Consider the following 19116-nt stretch of genomic DNA (forward strand, 5'->3'; position numbering starts at 1 on the left):
TAATTCAAATCCATAAATGGAAACCTCATGAATGTTTGTCCTTTAAATGTGCTTGATAATATGAGTTTCTCTGTCTGGGAGAGAGAAGGAGGAGAAAGGGGACTCTCTTGAGATTTGGGCATTATCACTGAGTGAGGGAAAGAATAAGTGACAGAAGACTGGTGGTGGGGGAGAGGTATCAAATAAGGCGAGATAGAGAGAGAGAAAAAAAAGTGATTAAATAATAAAGACACAATTTCACTGACTAAATATTTGCTCCTGTGCATATTTCGTCAAGTTGCAATTTAACTGTAATTTAACTTCATTCTGGCTTTGAGACACCTCTACAGTGGAACAAGTATGCAGCAGATCTGGTTGTCTCTGCTATCTGTCTTCTGCCTACACCTGGTTTTCTGCAGTGCAGAAGAAGGTCTTGAGTTTCCTAATTTTGATGGGAAAGACAGGGTGCTGGACATCAATGAACGTAACTACAAAAAGGCTCTGAAGAGATTCGACCTACTCTGTTTGTTCTACCACGAACCTGTGCCGGCCAACAAGGGTCTGCAGAAGAGGTTCCAGATGACTGAGCTGGTGCTGGAGGTAAGATAGAGGGTCTTGAGAGAAAGGAAAAGAAAAGCTAGAAAGGAGGGTAAAGATACAGAAAAAGGTGATAAACATGAAAACCGGGATGTTTAATTGAGGTTATTACCAAGGTTATTACTGTAGGATGCAATGATTTAGACACTTTCTAGTGACACTTTGTGTGTTTATAGTTGTAACTGTCACTTGCATTTTATTTCTGTAAGTCTTCTACTTGCTATAAGGATTGCTATAGATTAGATAAACCATTGATAAGATCATTCGTTTCGGCGGTTTTTGAAATTAAAAAGGAATTATTCTTTATTGGGTATTCATGCAATTATACACAACTCTAAAACTGTATATTTCAGTACACAAAGTCTACAGCTGTAAATGGGAAACTGTTCACAAATACATTCATGAATAGAATTTAGTTGAGGTTGCTCAAACAGTCCAATCAAACGGATTTAACCTAGCAACCCAGTTTTTCTTGTTAATACTAAAAAACTAAATAATAAATTCCATAGCTGTTTAACATCTACATGTCGCCATAATACAATGTTGACAACTATAATAAAAAAAAATTGTCAGTACATTTTCTGTTACTTTTCACATATGCTAATTCTTAGTTATTGCTGTCATTACAACTGACATATTCAGACACACACCAGAGTCCTGCCAAGAACATGTCAACGTCTGTCCATTGTGACATGCATCATATAGCTGATGTCACCAATAAGATAAAAATGTCTCAATAAGCTACAGCTCAAATCCCCACGGGTTAGTCTAACAGCCTCACCACTGTCCTCATTTGACTCTAACGTGTCACAACAAGTTGTTGAACAGTCAGTGATCCCTGTAGTTGGAAAAGCAGACGCTGAATACATCCTTCCTGTGTCTCCTTGACTGTCTGCTTAACCATAAGGTGACGAGAACTAGACTTCACATCTGTCACTGATTCATCGAGTTTTACCTGCACAGTCTCTTAACTGGCAAGCAGCGATTGTAATTCCATTATTCACACTCCTCCATGGTTCACACGTGTCCTGGGATTGTTTTTAGGTCATTCTGTTAATTATAGCAATGTTCCCCAATCTGTACTATCTAGAACTACAAAATGTGTAGACGTACTCCTGCCTCCCTTCCCCTGTTATTTAGGAGCTTAAAGTGAGAAAAAGACATGCATGTTTTTCACACTTTGTTTGTACTAACATTTACCAGTTTTAGTCCCTCTTACCTACTGTTTGCGTTATCAGCTTTGTCATTCATGCCATGTTTTATGCACTGTTCAGAAGGAGAGACACGAAGCATAAAACCACATTTTATTTTCTCCACTTTTTCTAAATCTGTTTTTCATCCTCAAGAGTTGCACATTGAAAGGCGCATAGTCCTGACTCACAGCTTCCCTCTAAGGGGAAAGCTCCACAGGCACACACACAAGGTAAATGAATAGTTTAGACTAGACTGTGTCGATTTCAGGCTGATGTATGGTATTTTACGTAAACAGAACACAAACCTGACTCAATGTTATTTTTGATTTTGGGTATAAAGTCTATGAATTACCTGGCAGCCTAAGTTGATCAAGTTAGAACAGTTGTCTGTCCGTCTTTGTGTGGGACAAAATTGATTTGTTGTGTATACTAACAAGACCGCCTGATGCCGACTGACATTTGTCTGTTTTAACACCCAGCTGACAGCACAGGTCCTGGAGAACAAAGACATCGGTTTTGGGATGGTGGACTCCCAGAAGGATGCTAAAGTTGCCAAAAAACTGGGTATCATTAAAGCCATAAAACAACATCATCTATTGTGCATGCGGATTTTTGACATTTGGCTTTGGAAGGCTCCTCTTGCCACAATACTAGTTATTTGTATGACTTTGCTTTCAACACACTCATATGACCACTTTTCCTCAAACTTATCTTCAAGTTATTCCTAAACTACCTCTGCTGTCCACGTAGGTCTGGAGGAAGTGGGCAGCTTGTACATTTTCAAGGATGACCGTATGATTGAGTTTGATGGGGAGCTTTCAGCAGACACTCTGGTGGAGTTCCTGTTGGATGTGAGTAGAGAACTAATACTTTTAAGAAGTGTAATCTTGTCAACTTTGCAGAGAAGAAACTTTTATTTAAAGTTTCAGCAAGAATAGCATTCATTTGGCAGTGAAAATCTACCTGTATTTTACCACCTCCTAGGTACTGGAGGACCCAGTGGAGAAGATCAATACTGCAATGGAGCTGCGAGCCTTTGAGAGGATGGAGGAAGACATTCGTCTCATTGGTTATTTCAGAGGGGAAGATTCATGTTAGTATACTGCCAAATATATAAAAATTCATGCATCTGTAATTGAATAACATGAAAGGTGTGACGGTTTTAAAAGACATCCTCGCTACCTGTTCCTTAAAGTCAAAGTGTTCCTTAGACATTAATGAGCTCTGAAGGTTAATAGAGTAAATCACAATGTAATATAACTGGCTGCTAAAGGGAAACTCGATTTGCAGACTCTCATTCAGTCCCACAGGAGCCTTTAAATAGCTTCTGGTTCTCTGTCTAATAGGTCAAACTGCAATTATATTTTCTCTGGAAAAAAAGGCAGAGAAATTGACACAGGGAAGATGCTATCTGGTTTGATATGACAGTGGCATGAAGTTTCATTATGGAACCTATTTCTGTCCAGTGATAGGTTGGTCCTTGTTGGTGACCTTGTTGGGAGCAGAGCCAGGAACATGTTACAAGCGTATAAAACTGTATTAAAGGAGACTTTGTTACTAGGCTGAAAACAGTTGAATCATGATGGGATTGCCTTCCCGATCCCATACTGTAGATTCAGTTAGGAATTTGACCAGATTAGGAATCAATTCCACACTTACACAATCTATTTTTTTACTTACTATGTTCTGGCTTTTTAAACTGTGGTTTCTCACATATTTTCTTATCAACTTCTTTCTGTCTCTTTTCCACTTAGACTACAAGGCTTTTCAAGAGGCCTCAGAGTGTTTTCAACCTTACATCAAGTTCTTTGCTACATTTGATAAATCTGTAAGTATAATCTATAGAATAAAACACAAACTCTTCTCACTGAGGCTGACACATTGCAAGTCATCAATCAGTGGAAATATCAAACTTTTTTGAATGAATTGAAAAACACTGCTCTTTAAAAGTGCTTTAACTGATATCCTTGAGGGGTATATGTTTTAGGTAGCCAAACATCTCTCCCTGAAGATGAACGAGGTGAACTTCTACGAGCCATTCATGGAGGAGCCAGCCATCTTGCCTGGCAGACCTCTGTCAGAAATGGATATTGTTGAGTTTGTCAACCAACACAGAAGGTTCATATTAATTTATAAGAATTATTTTAATGCTGTTAGTGAATGATTAGTGTGTGATTTTATCAACATGTCCTCTGCAGGGCAACTCTGAGGAAGCTGCGGGCAGAAAACATGTTTGAGACGTGGGTAAGCGGTTGTTCAGTCTTTGCAGAGACACACTAGCATGAAAGCATGCTTAGTGAATTGTTCAAACCAATTTGAGATGTCACATCAAAACAATTCAGAATGCACTCAGGGTGTATTGCTGCAAGCTCTTTTTTTATTTCTAGGAGGATGACATGGATGGGATACATATTGTTGCATTTGCTGAGGAGGAGGATCCAGGTCTGTACTTCAGAGCTTTATGCACTTCGATTCCACAACTGTCTCTCGTTATGTCCGAAGATGAGCTCACGTTCATCTGTTCTTTTATCTTCAGATGGCTACGAGTTCCTGGAGATCCTGAAGGATGTGGCCAGAGATAACACCAACAACCCAGAGCTCAGCATTGTTTGGATTGATCCTGATGACTTTCCTCTGGTTCTGCTTAACTAATCATTCAAGAGTATTTAAATCTGTACACAAGTGTATTTTAACAAAAGACTGACTGATAAATAAAACTGATTTGTTGTGTCCCTTCAGCTGACAACTTACTGGGAAAAAACATTTAAGTTGGACCTGTTTAGACCTCAGATCGGTGTGGTAAATGTCACAGATGTAAGTAAGGCTGAAAACATATAAAAAGACCAAAGTGAATAGTCCAGAGACTTTGACCTCTTTGGTCCTTTGTGTTGCAGGCAGACAGCGTGTGGCTGGACATGTCCAACGATGAAGACCTCCCTACTGCAGAGGAGTTAGAGGACTGGATAGAGGACGTCCTGTCAGGGAAGGTCAACACAGAGGATGATGACGAGTCTGCTGACAACCAGGAAGACCATGATGAATATGCCACAGAGGACAGTGATGAAAGTCATGACCCAGATGAGGATGATCACAGTGATGACTAAACTTGTTGAAGGTTGATGTTCTAGCAGTTCGGATGTGGGCAACAATAGTAAACCTCCTTTGACACTAAAAAAAAATCACTAAAATGTTCTTGTTTCAGTTTTTTTTTCTTTCTTTAAGTAATGTTTTCTCAAAATACTAAATACTAGACTAAGTAGACAGTGGTTTCCATAGTTAAATAGGACACTGATTTAAGGTCATCATGGGAGCTTTTATGGCCCACTTTATAATAAAGTTAGCACAGTGCCCAAAATAGTAATTCCCCTCACTAATGAAAAAGATAAGATACTATAGACTTGTATGTTGAAGCTGATTAGTTGCTGTGGCCAATGTTGCCCATTTATAGCTAAAATTAAAATGTACACATCAATCAGACTTGGATTGGAGTCATGTTTCAGGCTAAAATTCACTCTCTTTTTTCCTCTCCACCACTCACGGCTCTTCGGCTGTCCAATGCTACCCTGGGTTTACCGGCAGTTTCTAAATTTGTCTGTCAGGGTCAAGGTTTACTTCCTATTTACCCCAGCGTACGTGTAGACAACAGCAGCGTCCCAGGTGTCATTGTTCACATACTTTCTTGCGCAGATGTGTATGTCTGGAGGATTTAAAAGTTAAGCCAAAAGGGGGCAAACTCAAACCTAATTATCCTTGACTGACAACAGCTTTTTCACAACATAACCAGAAGCTATGACAACACTCTACAGTTGTGATCACAGCAGAGAAATCAGATACAACATAAATGGCAGGTATGTAGATGCTGGTAGTTGTGGACAGGGACATTAATTCTTCACCCACAAACTTAGCACTATAATCATTGCGATTTAGAGCTGCTGCTGACATGGTTTGATACTGCCACACTGGTAATAATCAGGATTGCAACTTACATATGTGTAGCGTTAATTTCTGATGATAGGCACAACTGAAGGAAGCCGTGCAAGGGCGCCAATTTGTCATTAAGGGTGATGCCATTCAAATTACACATAATTTTCTCCATTTATTTAGTATTAAAAGTGCATACTTTATGGTTGATATAAATAATTAGATAAGTAGAAGTAATACTACTAATGTGTAATTTGCTCAGTTCTGGCCAAAATAAATTGTATATTCCATGGTAAAGGTCAAAACCTGTATTATAGTATTGTTAGCCCTATTGTAAATGTGGAATTGGTGGACATTCTCACAATGTAAAACTTAGCTAATGTGTTTCTAAATACAATATATAAAAAGACTGCATCTTGTGTTCTAAAGTGAGTATGTAAACACACACTTCAGCCCTCTCCCTCATTAAGAACATTCACACTGATGCTCAAGACAGCAGTCTGGTGCATTATCTTTTACAGTCAATGAGGTTTTTCACCTTGAATTATTCAAACACCAGTGAATAATTCAGTATCGTTATGCCTCTTAATGGGAGTAGGGACTGGGACAGTGAGTCTGGGGGAGGTTGGGAGCGAGGGAGTCAGGGTGAGTCAGACTTGAATGCTACCCACCGGGGCCTTACAAGCAGAATAAGCAGTGGACACACTCCTGCTGAACCACTGGACATGAATTAATAATATTAATACACGATCTCACAAGAATCATTATTCCCTTGGAGGTTGCTGCAATCCAGTGTGTGAACAGGATGTTTGGTTCATGCTGTGGGATTTACACACAATCCATGCAATAAACAGTGTCAGACAGAGTTTGTATGTGCATTAAAATGTGGCCCGAGGCAAGAGGACATGCAACACCCTCCTGAGCACAAAAAAGCAGACAGTGCTGTGGTGGAAGTGTTGTGATGTTCTGCAGGGCCTTTAGGTTACATAATCCTGTGACTATCAAGTGTTACAGTGTTTTACATGAACCCTGAGTAAAAGACGGCATGAAGTGGATCTTTTTCCTTATACATCAATACCTTCTTACTCCAAAGAGCTGTGATGACAGCAGCATGTAGTATGTGTGAAGTAATAACCGATTTAGTATAAAACAGTGAAAACAGCAAAGAACAAAAAAAAAAAAAGAGAGAGAGAGACAGAGACAGGACTAAGATGTATTCAGGTGTTCTGTTCAGAAATGATTCCACGAGAAGCTAGAGAGAGTTTCTCTCATGCCTCGATCGTAACTAAGTCATTACCAAACAAATAAGAGAGGGAGAAATGCAGGGAGGAAAAAAATTCTATTTAGATGCAAATGCACCTCATTTTCTTCTGTATCTGTCTCTATCCTCCTTGTCCTGGTCCTGCACAGAGCAGGTGGGTATGGAAGGAGGATTAAACCGAGGACAGATGAGTTCCGACAGGCAGCCTTGTGCCCCAAGCTCATGGAGGGATGAGGTTGTTCGTTTTCAGCACCGGACACTGATACTGACATTCATTTACCCACAAGGCCCGGCTGCGCATCTCTGACAGTCTGACAGCAAGCCAATTACCTATAGAGCTCCATGACAACAAAAAGCCACCAAAATAAGGCCAACAAAGCTGATATTTTGCTCTAACATGTCACACAGCAGGATCACCCACTTAATGGGTTCTGACAGCAAGTCTATAGCCAGCACATGAAACTAGAGCATATTTGAAGAAGATGAAGAGTATGTTTGGAAGAAGAGAGGATAACAAAGGCTACTGTAAACTTTAAACTTTGAAATTGCCATTAATAAAAAATTGTGCATAAATTAAAGACTTAATTAGTTGCACAGTATAGTTTGACAGCAGGGAAAAACTAACACAGTTAAATTGTTAGGGGCTACTGATATTTCTATACTGATTATTCTATTATTTGCAAAAACATGTGTAATGCTCTGGTGATAACAGCATATTTATCTTGAAAAAAAAAGTTTTCACAATATTAAAAAATAATGCTTTTCTAAACAACACATGTTTTTCTAAGATCCTGTGAAATGATTTTTGTGTTAACCCTTCAACAATTTGAAATATTCTTACTTGCAAAAGATTTATTTGTTGAGGAATTTTTTTCTTTATCTCCAGTCTGTGGACACAGTATTACATGTTGAATTTTTGCTCGTAAGTTGGGATCATATGGTTTGGCTAAAGGTCTGAAATGCTTCAGGTACAAAATGAATGAAATTTTCCAAGATTCCTAATAGTATTCAGGCATTTGCTCTAAATGTGTTGTTTAGTAATGTGTGAATTAATAGTGTGTTTTTTTTATGAAGTATCTGCTTGTTCATGATTCAGAAAGAGTATCAGTATAATGTAATTGTCTTAATTTAATGTACAATGATTCCTTGAAATGAAATTTTCAGACCAAACAAAGACATATTTTAGGGATAAAAGCTCTTTATAATAAATATATATATATCATCCCTGAAGTTTCACCTTTATTGAAAAATGAATGCTCTTTCAATGCATACTTGCATAATGCAAGTATAGTTTAGGATCTATTTTTCTATCTATTTGTCCAATTTATCTAAAAATATAAGGCGTAATTAATGTGTTTACTGACAAAAGCCTCAATAAAAAAGAATGCAATGCAGCCATAAAGCATAATGAGATTTCAGTAACTACTGCTTATACTAATTCCTATCAACTTAAACTTACACTGAAAGGTGATGAAAGAATCCTCCAGCTTAACTGAGGGTTGTTGAGGCATTCTGGTAATTGTAAAACAGAAAGTAGGAGAGAAGAGGCACAATCCCCCTAAACACCAAAAATAAAAAATTAGACATCTGAATTTAAACCCGTATGTGACATGTGTGCTTAGAAACAGTGCCATTATAATACAACTGACAGCTTATTTATTGCACAGTACAAGCAGTTTAACAAAATCTTAATAAAAATGTTTATTTGTATTTTTTTTTACAAATGCTAATGCTGTCAAAGTGAAACATGACTTACATTGCAATGTCACAGCATCATCATAAAGCTGTCAAACAAAAACCTAACCGTGACAAAAGGACTGTAACCTGGCAACAGCATGACAGATGTTGGTGATGAAGAGGAGAAGGGAGGAAGGTCAGTTGTGTGAACTGGAATGACATACAAACATACAAACACACATGCTTGTTTACATAAATAGATACAGTGTAAAAACATGAGGCACAGTCACATTGGGATCATACAAAGTTTGTCAGTAGGTACAAAATATGACCAGTGGCAGATGTTTAAAAAAGATATCTGCTGTTTGTGCCTAATGCATGAAACAGTAACATGTTTTTTAACAGATACAAGTTTACAGAGGAAGTATGATTTCTGTGTCTTTATTCTTTATTATATTATGTCAAAACATGTTACTGCTCCCCTCAGGAAAACAAAGTGACAGTATTAGTTTTATCAGCCAGGGGGCAGTAGGTGACAACCATGCTCATAGCCACAGAGGATATTGTTGGTATGACATTTTAACTTTTTGAGTGAGTTCTACACCAGCTCAATGTGATTCTCTCTTTTTTAACACTTTGTATTTACTGGATGAATCATAAAAGAGAAAAAGTAGTCAAATCTGGCAAAACCTTATAGTGTTATATTAGTGCTATTAGCTTCACGTAATTTTTCTGGCTGTACAGTGTAAGCAGATTCATTAGGAGAAAAGAATAACAAGAAAATTCCCTTCTGAGTCTTCCAGTAAAGTGGGTGACCTCGAGGGATTCACTGTGAGCATGTTTGTCAGACACTAGAGGTGAGACAGGGCAGTAAAGGCAAACCAGATGATCCAGTTGGGAAGGAGGTTCCACCCTGCTGCAACTCTCACTTGTGATATGCACACTGCGGATTTATTATCACACACTAACTTGCCACTTCACTTGGTAGACCTGTACTATCAACTGTAATCCAATACAGCACGTCTGCCATGAATTCTACTTTTCAAATGTTATAATTTCCTCAGTTTTTGAGTTCAAACTGTGAGAAAGGTGATAATTCTGCTATATGTTTATTATTGAGATCATAGTGGGTGGTAGACTTGTGGTGATAGCATCATAATAATAGTTAATGATTTAGCCCCCTCAGTCATTTTTAATAGGGTTGCCAAAACTTTAGAACCACCTCTTGATTTAATGGACGATTGATTGTACAGCGAAGTGGCCAGTCAGTATACATATAATGTATTCTTGTAATACAAGCAAACCCTTTTTTGTGTCAGGTGAAATCATATTTCAAATGCCATAAATTCATAAATATTAACCATTACATTAATGGAAGGGAGAATCCTTTGTGCTGTTGTCTTAATAAATTCAGTATAGTCCATTTCCACAGCTGTGTGCAAGTGCAACAGGAATCATATCAGTTGTCCACTTTGATGTTTTCCTCAAACGATGTTAGACTTCCATAAACAAGACTCAACACTTCCTCTAAAATTTTTTACATTAAATGCCTTCCAGTCTGTCACGATGCCAAAAAATATAAATTTCTGCATATGATATAATTGAGTATAAATAATATCAAATAAAAACAAATAACCTAACCAAGTAACCTTACTTTTATAGGTAGATTTTAATGTGAAAAACACCAAAAAATGTTTACGTTTGTTGCTGGCAGCCTAACATCGGTCAAGAGCATAGCAAAGAAGAAGGGTCTGGTAAAAATAGTAAACCGAGAGAAGAAGAGTGATGAATGTAACATCATTCTGTTGTTGCACTATTACTGCTGTGGAAATTTGTTTTGTACTAACTTTACCATTTACATAATTCTGGCCTGAAGTAATCAGTAGTATGTTTTATTTTCAACATCATGGTTCCGTTGTTCCTCCTTGCCGCCTTCCATCATGTCAACCAGATATGGCAGACATGAAAGCCCTGAGAAGGTCAGTGAAGTGACGGGGCAGGGGCAAATGTTGCTGGGCACGTATCCATCTCTTATGATCTGGTTCATTTAGAGTTCATCCCATCCCATAGCACGCGCGTGTGTTGTTCCCAACTGGAGTGGAAATATTTCCGAGTTTGCTCCATTGCACCTGGAAAGAATTGTGCACTAAAACAATTTAAGGCGTCCCATTTTTGGCTGCTAACGTTGTTTGCCATGGGGTTGACATGTTGGAGATGAACTGTCAAGAAAAGGGTTTGTCCAGAGCTCTGCAGATGTCCTATATAGTGACGAGTTGAAGACACATTCTGACATTCTTGTTGACCATGATAATATTATATATTCCAGCCTTTTTAGGTTGGTTTTCTTTTATTCAAACATACATAAATTTGCATTTAATGCAAAATGGTTGAAGTTATTATTTTTCTTAAATGCATTAAATTTGGTTCTCGAGGAAAAGAAATCCATTTACTTCTCTGTTGACGTCCAAATCGTCTGAATACTTTATGTGGTGGGCACGATGGCAGCATGGGAGAGATATGTCTCACGCCTTTCCAACATCAGCTTTCAAATATTCAAATCTGAGTTAAACCATCATAGTTGTTGGTGGCTTGTCTGTTTCCATATATAAGGGGTGACTAAGACAATGAAGTCTCAGTAGGGACGTCAGAAACCCCAAATGTTCCCATCTTGTTTGGTTCCAGCACCTCAAAATGATAAAGAACAGATGCCTGTGTTGACACAAATCCACACATGCATAAACTTACACATACACTGTATGTGCACACAAGTTCATGTCTGAGGTGTCCAAACTCCTGTGAGCATAGTTCTGCAATGATTCTTCTTTTCATTCCAATTAAACATAAAAATATTAAGATATTTAAACATGTGTTGTGTGCGTGTGTGTGTGTGTATATATATGTATATACAGATACACGTATACATATACATATTCAAGTACACATATACACCCACACACACACACACACACACACACAGATATAATGTATGAAAATTCCAGAAAAGTAAAAATAAAAACAGCAAACCCAAAATAAAACTTTTACGAGTTAAAAAAAAAAAAATGGAAGGTTTACACAGAGGTTTCAGACTGTAGCCGCAGAACAAACTTGTGTGACTTTGGGTCAATGTATTCTTCTGACATCTGGATGTAGGGGATCTTCTTGGTCGTCACCACCAGGCTGAAGTCTACACACTTAAGCAGGAAGACAGTGCCATCTTTCAGGCCACTGGTGACCGATGCTTCGCTGATCAGGGTCCACTGACGGGCCAACCAGTGGTCCCGGCTGTACTGCATGGTGGGGCCCGGGGTCAGGTAGCTCTCCAGGAATGCCTTTGAAAGACAAAGATTAAGAAATATAATTTTGACACACCTTAGGACAACAACAAGCATCTATGTGACCATCAGTTACTAGAGTCAAAGATCTGACCTTTGGCGTCATGTTGTTGGTGATGCAGAAGGCCAGATGCTGCTGGATGCTCTCCATGCTGTGGCAGTGCTGCTGCCTGGTGGTTCTCAGGTACTTCTGCAGGGCCCGAGCCATGGAAGGAAAGATGGCCTGCGCTGCCTCTCGGGGGTCCATCACATCACCTGGAGCTTTCTTCTGCTCTTCCTCCTGCATGCGCTTAATGTGTGTGAATGCCTCCTCTACTGCCACCACCAGTCTAGGAAAAAATTAAATGCCATCTCTATGAACTAAAACCAATCACTGAAGGGAATAAAAGAATGTAATAATGCAAGTGACCCTTGTACTTCCATATTACAAGGGCTAAAAAACCATTAAAAAAAAAATGTAAAGTTAATTTTTGCTTACTTCCGTATCTGCCTTCTTTCTGCGTTTGATTTCTATCTACTTCTATCTTCTGCTTAACATTGTTATACCCAATGTTAGAATCTAGCCGTACTTATTTGTGTATTATGAATACACAGTCCCATAATTCAAAAACCCATGCAGAAAAATAATCAGGCTCCAACTGGCCACAGATGAAGAAAGATCTGTTGGTGCCTAGGCCCCAGGCTTGAAATGTGGTCACTTTTAGATTCCATCTATGTTTTTAGAATTGTTGTTTGACTCACCGTGCTCTGCGTTTGCGAACGCGCCTGTCATGCTCAGCTTCTTCGTAGTACAGCTCGTTGTGGCTGGAATCTCTGCGCCTGGCAGCGGCTGCAATCAAGGCTCTGGACTGGGAGTGGGCAAGTCCTGCTGCTGCATTGTTCCCTGGACCTGTCATGACAAATAGATAAGACAGGAATTTTTTGTCTGTTATCAACTTACAGCCGATGATAAAAGAAAAAAGAAATGTTTGGTGATGACACAGTGCAGGGTGAGGGATAAAGCCACTTTTTTAAAATAGAGATGATGGCTAATTAGGCACAAAGGTCTATTTCCTTTTATCACCAGCAATCGAAAAATCCAAGGAACTGAAGGGACACAAAGTCATAATTTTGAATTGTTCTGCACACTATGATCATTTGAAAATCTATATCCCTGCAATCAAAATGTTCTGCTCACCCACATAACACTACTGATATTCAAACATTCCCATTACTCTGCCACCCGTGCCTGCAGAAGGCAAGGGGCCTCCAATTAAATAAGCCTCTCAGGCAACTTCAAAAGTTTACATTTTTGGAATGAGAATTGGATGCTGCTGATGAACTCTGGCTGATGTTAATGCAGGTTAAAAGAAGGCAGAGCTGGTGAATTATTAATATGGAGCAGGGATCGCACAAGAACTGAATAACTGATGGATGGAGAGCAGTGAGATTTTAGCACACCCTTCTCTTAGGATTTATAGGTGGAACATGTTGAGTATCACGAATAGACAGAATTCTCTATAGTCCTGCTTTTTTAACCACTTTGTTTGTGGAAGATTTGCCTGAATAAAATTAAGCACAAAATAAGTGAATTAAGAACACTCAATAATTCTATATAGTAAAAGAAAAAATGACTAGAAAACATCAATATTAGCTACTAGTATTATTTGGAAACCATTTTGTGACAATTGAAAAATAAGTTGTTTTGTCTTATCTGAATCTCCTGCTGTAGTTTCAGTCATTACTCTGCTATGAACAACATTGGAGCCATGAGATCAGCAGATTGCCAGCTTCTTAGCAGACCGTTTATAGGTGCATACCATAACAAATAAAAGTAAAATGTATGAGTAAAGCAAATTAAATAGTTAAAACAGAAACAGGATTTCTTTATAATCTGTTTGAGACTACAAAAAAATGTAACCTTGTAGAAAATATTCGAAAAAGTTACAATTTAAATCGTTTACTACACACACGAAGACTAAATGTACATTTACTTCCTTTGAATGTGTGCTTTTACTGTGCGATAATGAAAGTTATAAAAATGAAAAACAATAAATTTATTTAAAACTAAATATTTTTATTTAGTTATGTTTTTATTTAGATAACAGAAAATAAAGCGTGTTTTGTATTTCATTTTATTTTAAATACTTCAAATTGTGGGCTATTGCTTTGCAAAATCATCTTTTAATTGGTGTGAAAATTTACAATTCCCAAATGTTGAGAAGAGAAAACAATATGGAGATCAAATAGCTTGTCAGGCATCATAAAATCACCTGAACCCCTATGTAATTGAGTGTTGCAGCCACTTTGCACTCAGGGCTTTCCCACTCTTTAATCAAGGAAAGATTATTGTCTGTCCCTGAGTTAGACTTATTTATTATGATTTTGTTGCGGCTGCAGAAAGAAACTGAGCGGGGAGTGAAAGTTCCAGATGAGATACAGAGGGAGAGATGGTGAGGTCCCTGAGCATCTGCTGCACAATGAAAATAAAGGAGGATGAGACACAAGAGAGAAATGACAAGACCAGCAGCGTAATAGCAATTGATTTATCAGCCCTCTCTGCCAGCGTCTCCTACTAACAGTTGAGAGGAGGGAGAAGAAATGAAGAAGGAAAAAAAAGAGGGAGTCAAGTTAGTGCACCTAAGTGAAGCTTGAGTACACTTAGGGGAGAACAATAATTTAACAGAGGGTTTAGTTTTACATTCTGCCAGATGTTGTAAGAAGGCTAAGAAGAACTTTTTTTAATCAGCTTGTGGCATGCAAAGACTGAAGAGGAGTGGGGAGGACGGAGTGGATCCATGGTGTGATAATGAGTGTGTGAGCAGTTAGTATAATTCATTCAGTGACAATATTTCTGTGTGAAAAAGAGGCTTTAATTAAGCTTTACAGTAATTTAATGGGAAGAAAAACGTAAAGACCGTGAACACAGCAGTCCGTGAGAGTGCTGCATTTAAAAGCTGCATTTACTTACGGTCCAATAGGTAGGATTTCAGTTTGGTTCTAAGAACATCTTAAGGGTTTAGCATCAGTGTAGGGAGAGACATGAGGAGAGGAGAAAATCAGCTGGTGAGCTGAGCAGTCATTCGCACCTTATGTCACTTGCTTCAAAGGTACCAGAGGGTGTATGTATCAAATAACCACACTTGTATTTTTGCATGTTGCAACTCATTAACAACAAATCAACAACTCATGCTTTATATTACTCCAGCCAATTTTCTGGTCATGCTGTTTTTGCAGATCGATTTTATTCCTTCTGGGCAGACAGCACATTCCAGAAAAATCAGCTTGCAGAGACTTGAAACAATGACGATGGAGTGTCACAAGGAGGAACTAAAAGTTAAATTAAAAAAAAGTTTCTTTTTTGCAAATACGTATCAGTTCTATCTTTTTCTTCTTCTTCTTCTTCTATGATAGTACATGAAATGTTAGTTAAACAAAACCACTATTTTGAATACGCGTGCTTTATCTAAAACCACATCACTCAGCCGCATCAGTTAATTTCTATACATAAAGAATAGAGCTGACACTCCAAATTATTCAAATGCTCAATCCCCAGTTCAGGCTCTGGGAAATTATAATGAACATTTTCGACTATTTAATGACATAACAAATATGTCAAATTCCCTAATTAAACAAATATTTGGTTAACTATTAAAATAAGAACACCACCATTTTATAAAGTACAACGCCTTTTGTGTTATAATAGAATAGTAGTAAGCCCTTAGCATTCATTTTCACCAAGAAGATAAGTATTAAAAAGCAATAGCAGACTTCTAGGCCTATATGCATCAAACATCTTCAGAGCTCTGCTACATTTTGTTCGAAATAGGACAGATTTTCTAACAAGTAATGCTGATAAATTGCCTTTCCCTCTACTCCTAAAAGCTGGCATCCTACGTTATGACAGATTATGGACAGTTAGAAGTAACTTTTTACTCTGAGATGCTTGATAAATATAGTCCCTGAGTTTCTGTCACACCATAACACAGAAACCAAAGAACCGACAAAGACACAACATCCCACTCACCCTCAGCGGGGGCTGCTGGGCACTCACCATCCACGTTGTACACCTTAAGGCCAGCCAGGTGCTTGGCAGCGCGGGACTTGGAGGCAGAAAGCAGTGCTGGATTATGGATAGGAAAGTCACGGTAGTAGTTCTCTACGATGGCTAAAGCTGCCCTCTGAATACTGAAGAGGAGAGGACAGATTTCTCAATTAATTTTAGGGACATTTTATTTCGTTAAAATTCAGGTAGTTCTACGTCAAAGTCAGAGACTAAGAAATAATTGTAAGAGAATGGGTTTTACTTTCCATACTAAATACAAGTTAGTACATCAAAAGGAGTGTGGCCCTGAGAGCATAACACACTTCAACTTCAGAAAACACAAGCAAATTAGGAAAGCACCTTCACCAATTTGACAACACATAACACTTGGAGAAAATGTTATTACATTATTTTTCTCTTAAAAATAATTTGAATACCAGACAATAGACAAAATAATCAGACAGGACTTTGACAAAATTAAACAGACCCACACATTCAATTGAAAATAAAATGATGAAATGTGAAAAAGAGATGAAACTAATATTTCAATTAATGACTTAGTGTATTATCCAGGTCCTACTGTAAACTATCTAACACGCCATGTACTATACAGTATGTCACACATGAGTAAAAAGATCAGATACTATAGTGCACTGAGCTGCAGTGTGATGTTGTATGGGAGTTGACTGCAGCCATAGCCCAAATCCTGATTCTTTACTCCATGGATCAGCCAGCATGTCAGGTCTTGCCCTTCATGATACTAGACTATTAAACCAATTGTAGTCAAGCAGGGTGTCTTCAGATGTTATAGGCTCTTTTATAATATACTGCCTCTGTGTTCCTGGAAGTGAACACTTAAGGTTAAAGAAAGACTCTTCTACTTACAAATAAAGCTCATAAGCCAGAAAAACACCATAGCTCAACTCAATGCACTGAAGAGTTTTACTGCTACAAGTGCTACTTGTAGTAGTATTGTAGATTTCAAATAATTTCCCTCGGCAGACTACTTTTGTTTGGCCTGAGGTTCATGACAGACCAACATTTGAATATTGAAGCTCCTCTTTAATTTTTTATACATTAGCAATTATTCAAAATGTTAATGTTATAGGGCTTAGGTCTTAACCAAAAGTATTATTGCCTCACATACATATATGCTTACTCACACATTTGCTCACATATGAGTACATACTCACAGACTGATTTAGTAGCGGTCACTACTATCAAAACTCAGTTGTGATGTGACAAGAGCTCAGTTTCTCAATGTCAGATGGTAACTGACCTACAACACAACTTCCTTGTTGTTCAAAACAGGACCCTTTTCATTCTGTGTATGTTTGTGTGCATTCACAGATGTCATTCTTTACACGGAGACCTAATTGAATCTACACAAATGACTGCACATGTCAGCCTGTAGCATGAGCTTCCTATCATTCCAAAGAAAGATCATGCTGTGACCTCTTACCAACTGATTAAACCATGGTCAGCTTCTTTGTGACCTCTTGTAACTCCTACTTCTGTTTGAAGCAACAGGTCATCTGTGTTACCACAGATATTCACAAACCACTCTTGCATTTAGACAGCATAAAAAATATTACATTAAAAAAATAATAATTCGTCCTTCTTTGCCATATGACAGTCACATGTACAAAATTTGACAGTAACATCAGTAACTAAGACAGATCCTAAAAATGTGTTTAGAAAGATGTTCATTTTGCTCTACAGAACTTATCTATATCAACATAAAAACTGAAACGGAAATGGTAAAAATGGTATAGGCATAATTAAGTATTTGAATATAAAGAAAGTAGACAGGAGTTAACAGGCATTAATATACATGTACTCCCCAAACTAGAGCCATATGTTGGTAAGTTGGTAAAGTCACATTTTAATTAAAAAGAAACACTGTCAAATTTAGAAATCACAAGGAATAGTTATTAAAAATGTTGTAATACCACACTTGTTTAAGTTTCCACGGAAAAAATACAAAGAAGAGGCCTTGAATTCATTAGGAGAATCTTTGAAGAAAATTATTAAGAAAAGTATGATGAAGTGATCGATTAGAAGCTGAACATTCACTGCATCCTAGGTACAGGCCACATCACAGATAAACTGTACAATTACAAACCTCCAATATGTCTAAAATATGCCAAATGTAAAGCAACTCAGATCATTTCAGCAACAGGGCGGTGCTCTACAGGAAAACAAGAAGATAGGATGTTGATTGTTTTTTGCCAGAGGTGCAGCAGGGAGCTTGGTTAACTCACAGACAGCACACACTTGCATTAATCAGGCAGATTCCCTTCAAGTAGAGCCATTGTTTAGTAGGTACTTGCGTAAATGCTAAGTCAGAGTTCCTGTCACTTCCTACCTTCGATCAATTATTAAGCCCAGCAAACATGACACAAAACCATTCAAGCCAAGCAGTTTGATTGGAAAAGTGTTTGCTATGTAAACTCAGATAAGGAAATAATGTTAAACTGCACACAGTGGTTGCCATGGAGACAGAGGTTGTTGACCACTGCCTGTATTAATGCTGCTTTTCAAAACTGACCAGTCAGAGACGGTCAAGTCTCCTGATTGTAAATAATGACGTCATATGACAAAGGGACAAAAAGGGTTTCCCCTTAGATTGGCATCAAAGGCCAGGCCGACAGAGACAAGCCTTCAGGCAGAGACCTTATTATGATAAGGCAAAGGATAGTTGCCAGACAACTATCAACCTGGAATGTGAGCAGCAGCCGCCGCCTGTGAACAGAGGAGTTCCATGAGAGGTTGGCTGAGAAAACACACCACCCACTTGTGTCTGGGTTTTCCTCGATAAGACCCAATTTGTGTGTGTGTGTGTGTGTTCATGTTTGTAGTTACATGTGCATGTGTCATTTGCATATATATCGTACAATTATCCATTTGAGCACACGCGTGTGTCTATGTTTGTGCGTGCCCATGCATGTGTGTCAGGCTGACCAGATGCTGTGCTGCAGTCTGCAGGGAGCACTAATTAGCCGTGTATTTACAGTCACAGACGGACAACACAGTGACGCCAGGCCTGCTGCCGGCCAAACAGGGATGAATGGCACAGCCTCAAGGCAGCCGGCTAACACAAGATCATTACACACACACACACGCAGACGC

The 19116-nt window shown here is 38.3% G+C and overlaps 2 protein-coding genes across 4 annotated transcripts in view; one reads left to right on the forward strand and one right to left on the reverse strand.

Moving 5' to 3' along the window:
- The first annotated feature begins 125 nt into the window (after positions 1-125).
- Positions 126-6104, forward strand: LOC137108573 (calsequestrin-2-like). Its single transcript, XM_067493330.1, has 11 exons — positions 126-579; positions 2249-2333; positions 2520-2620; positions 2754-2862; positions 3524-3597; positions 3757-3887; positions 3968-4013; positions 4157-4211; positions 4306-4406; positions 4509-4583; positions 4664-6104. The coding sequence occupies exons 1-11, from the start codon at positions 340-342 to the stop codon at positions 4871-4873; spliced, it is 1227 nt and encodes a 408-aa protein (XP_067349431.1). The 5' UTR covers positions 126-339; the 3' UTR covers positions 4874-6104.
- A 2480-nt stretch (positions 6105-8584) lies between these two features.
- vangl1 (VANGL planar cell polarity protein 1) overlaps positions 8585-19116 on the reverse strand; it is a 46124-nt gene continuing 35592 nt past the window's right edge. For 2 of the 3 annotated variants that reach the window (XM_067493332.1, XM_067493333.1), the window contains 4 exons: positions 15967-16127; positions 12702-12849; positions 12055-12289; positions 8585-11957 (listed from right to left, as the gene is read on the reverse strand). In XM_067493332.1, coding sequence (XP_067349433.1) covers positions 11697-11957; positions 12055-12289; positions 12702-12849; positions 15967-16127 — 805 coding nt within the window. In that variant the 3' untranslated portion in view covers positions 8585-11696. The remainder of the gene's footprint in view (positions 11958-12054; positions 12290-12701; positions 12850-15966; positions 16128-19116) is intronic. The other variant, XM_067493334.1, reaches the window with a different exon arrangement.

Source organism: Channa argus, chromosome 23, assembly GCF_033026475.1.
Source record: "Channa argus isolate prfri chromosome 23, Channa argus male v1.0, whole genome shotgun sequence".
NCBI lineage: Eukaryota > Metazoa > Chordata > Actinopteri > Anabantiformes > Channidae > Channa > Channa argus.

Bases quoted from the DNA above. Each gene is read 5' to 3' on its own strand.
- LOC137108573 (XM_067493330.1), top strand. From the start codon at position 340: ATGCAGCAGATCTGGTTGTCTCTGCTATCTGTCTTCTGCCTACACCTG. The intron at 580-2,248 runs GTAAGATAGAGG...TTTAACACCCAG, and splicing joins TGACTGAGCTGGTGCTGGAG to CTGACAGCACAGGTCCTGGA. The intron at 3,598-3,756 runs GTAAGTATAATC...TATATGTTTTAG, and splicing joins TTGCTACATTTGATAAATCT to GTAGCCAAACATCTCTCCCT.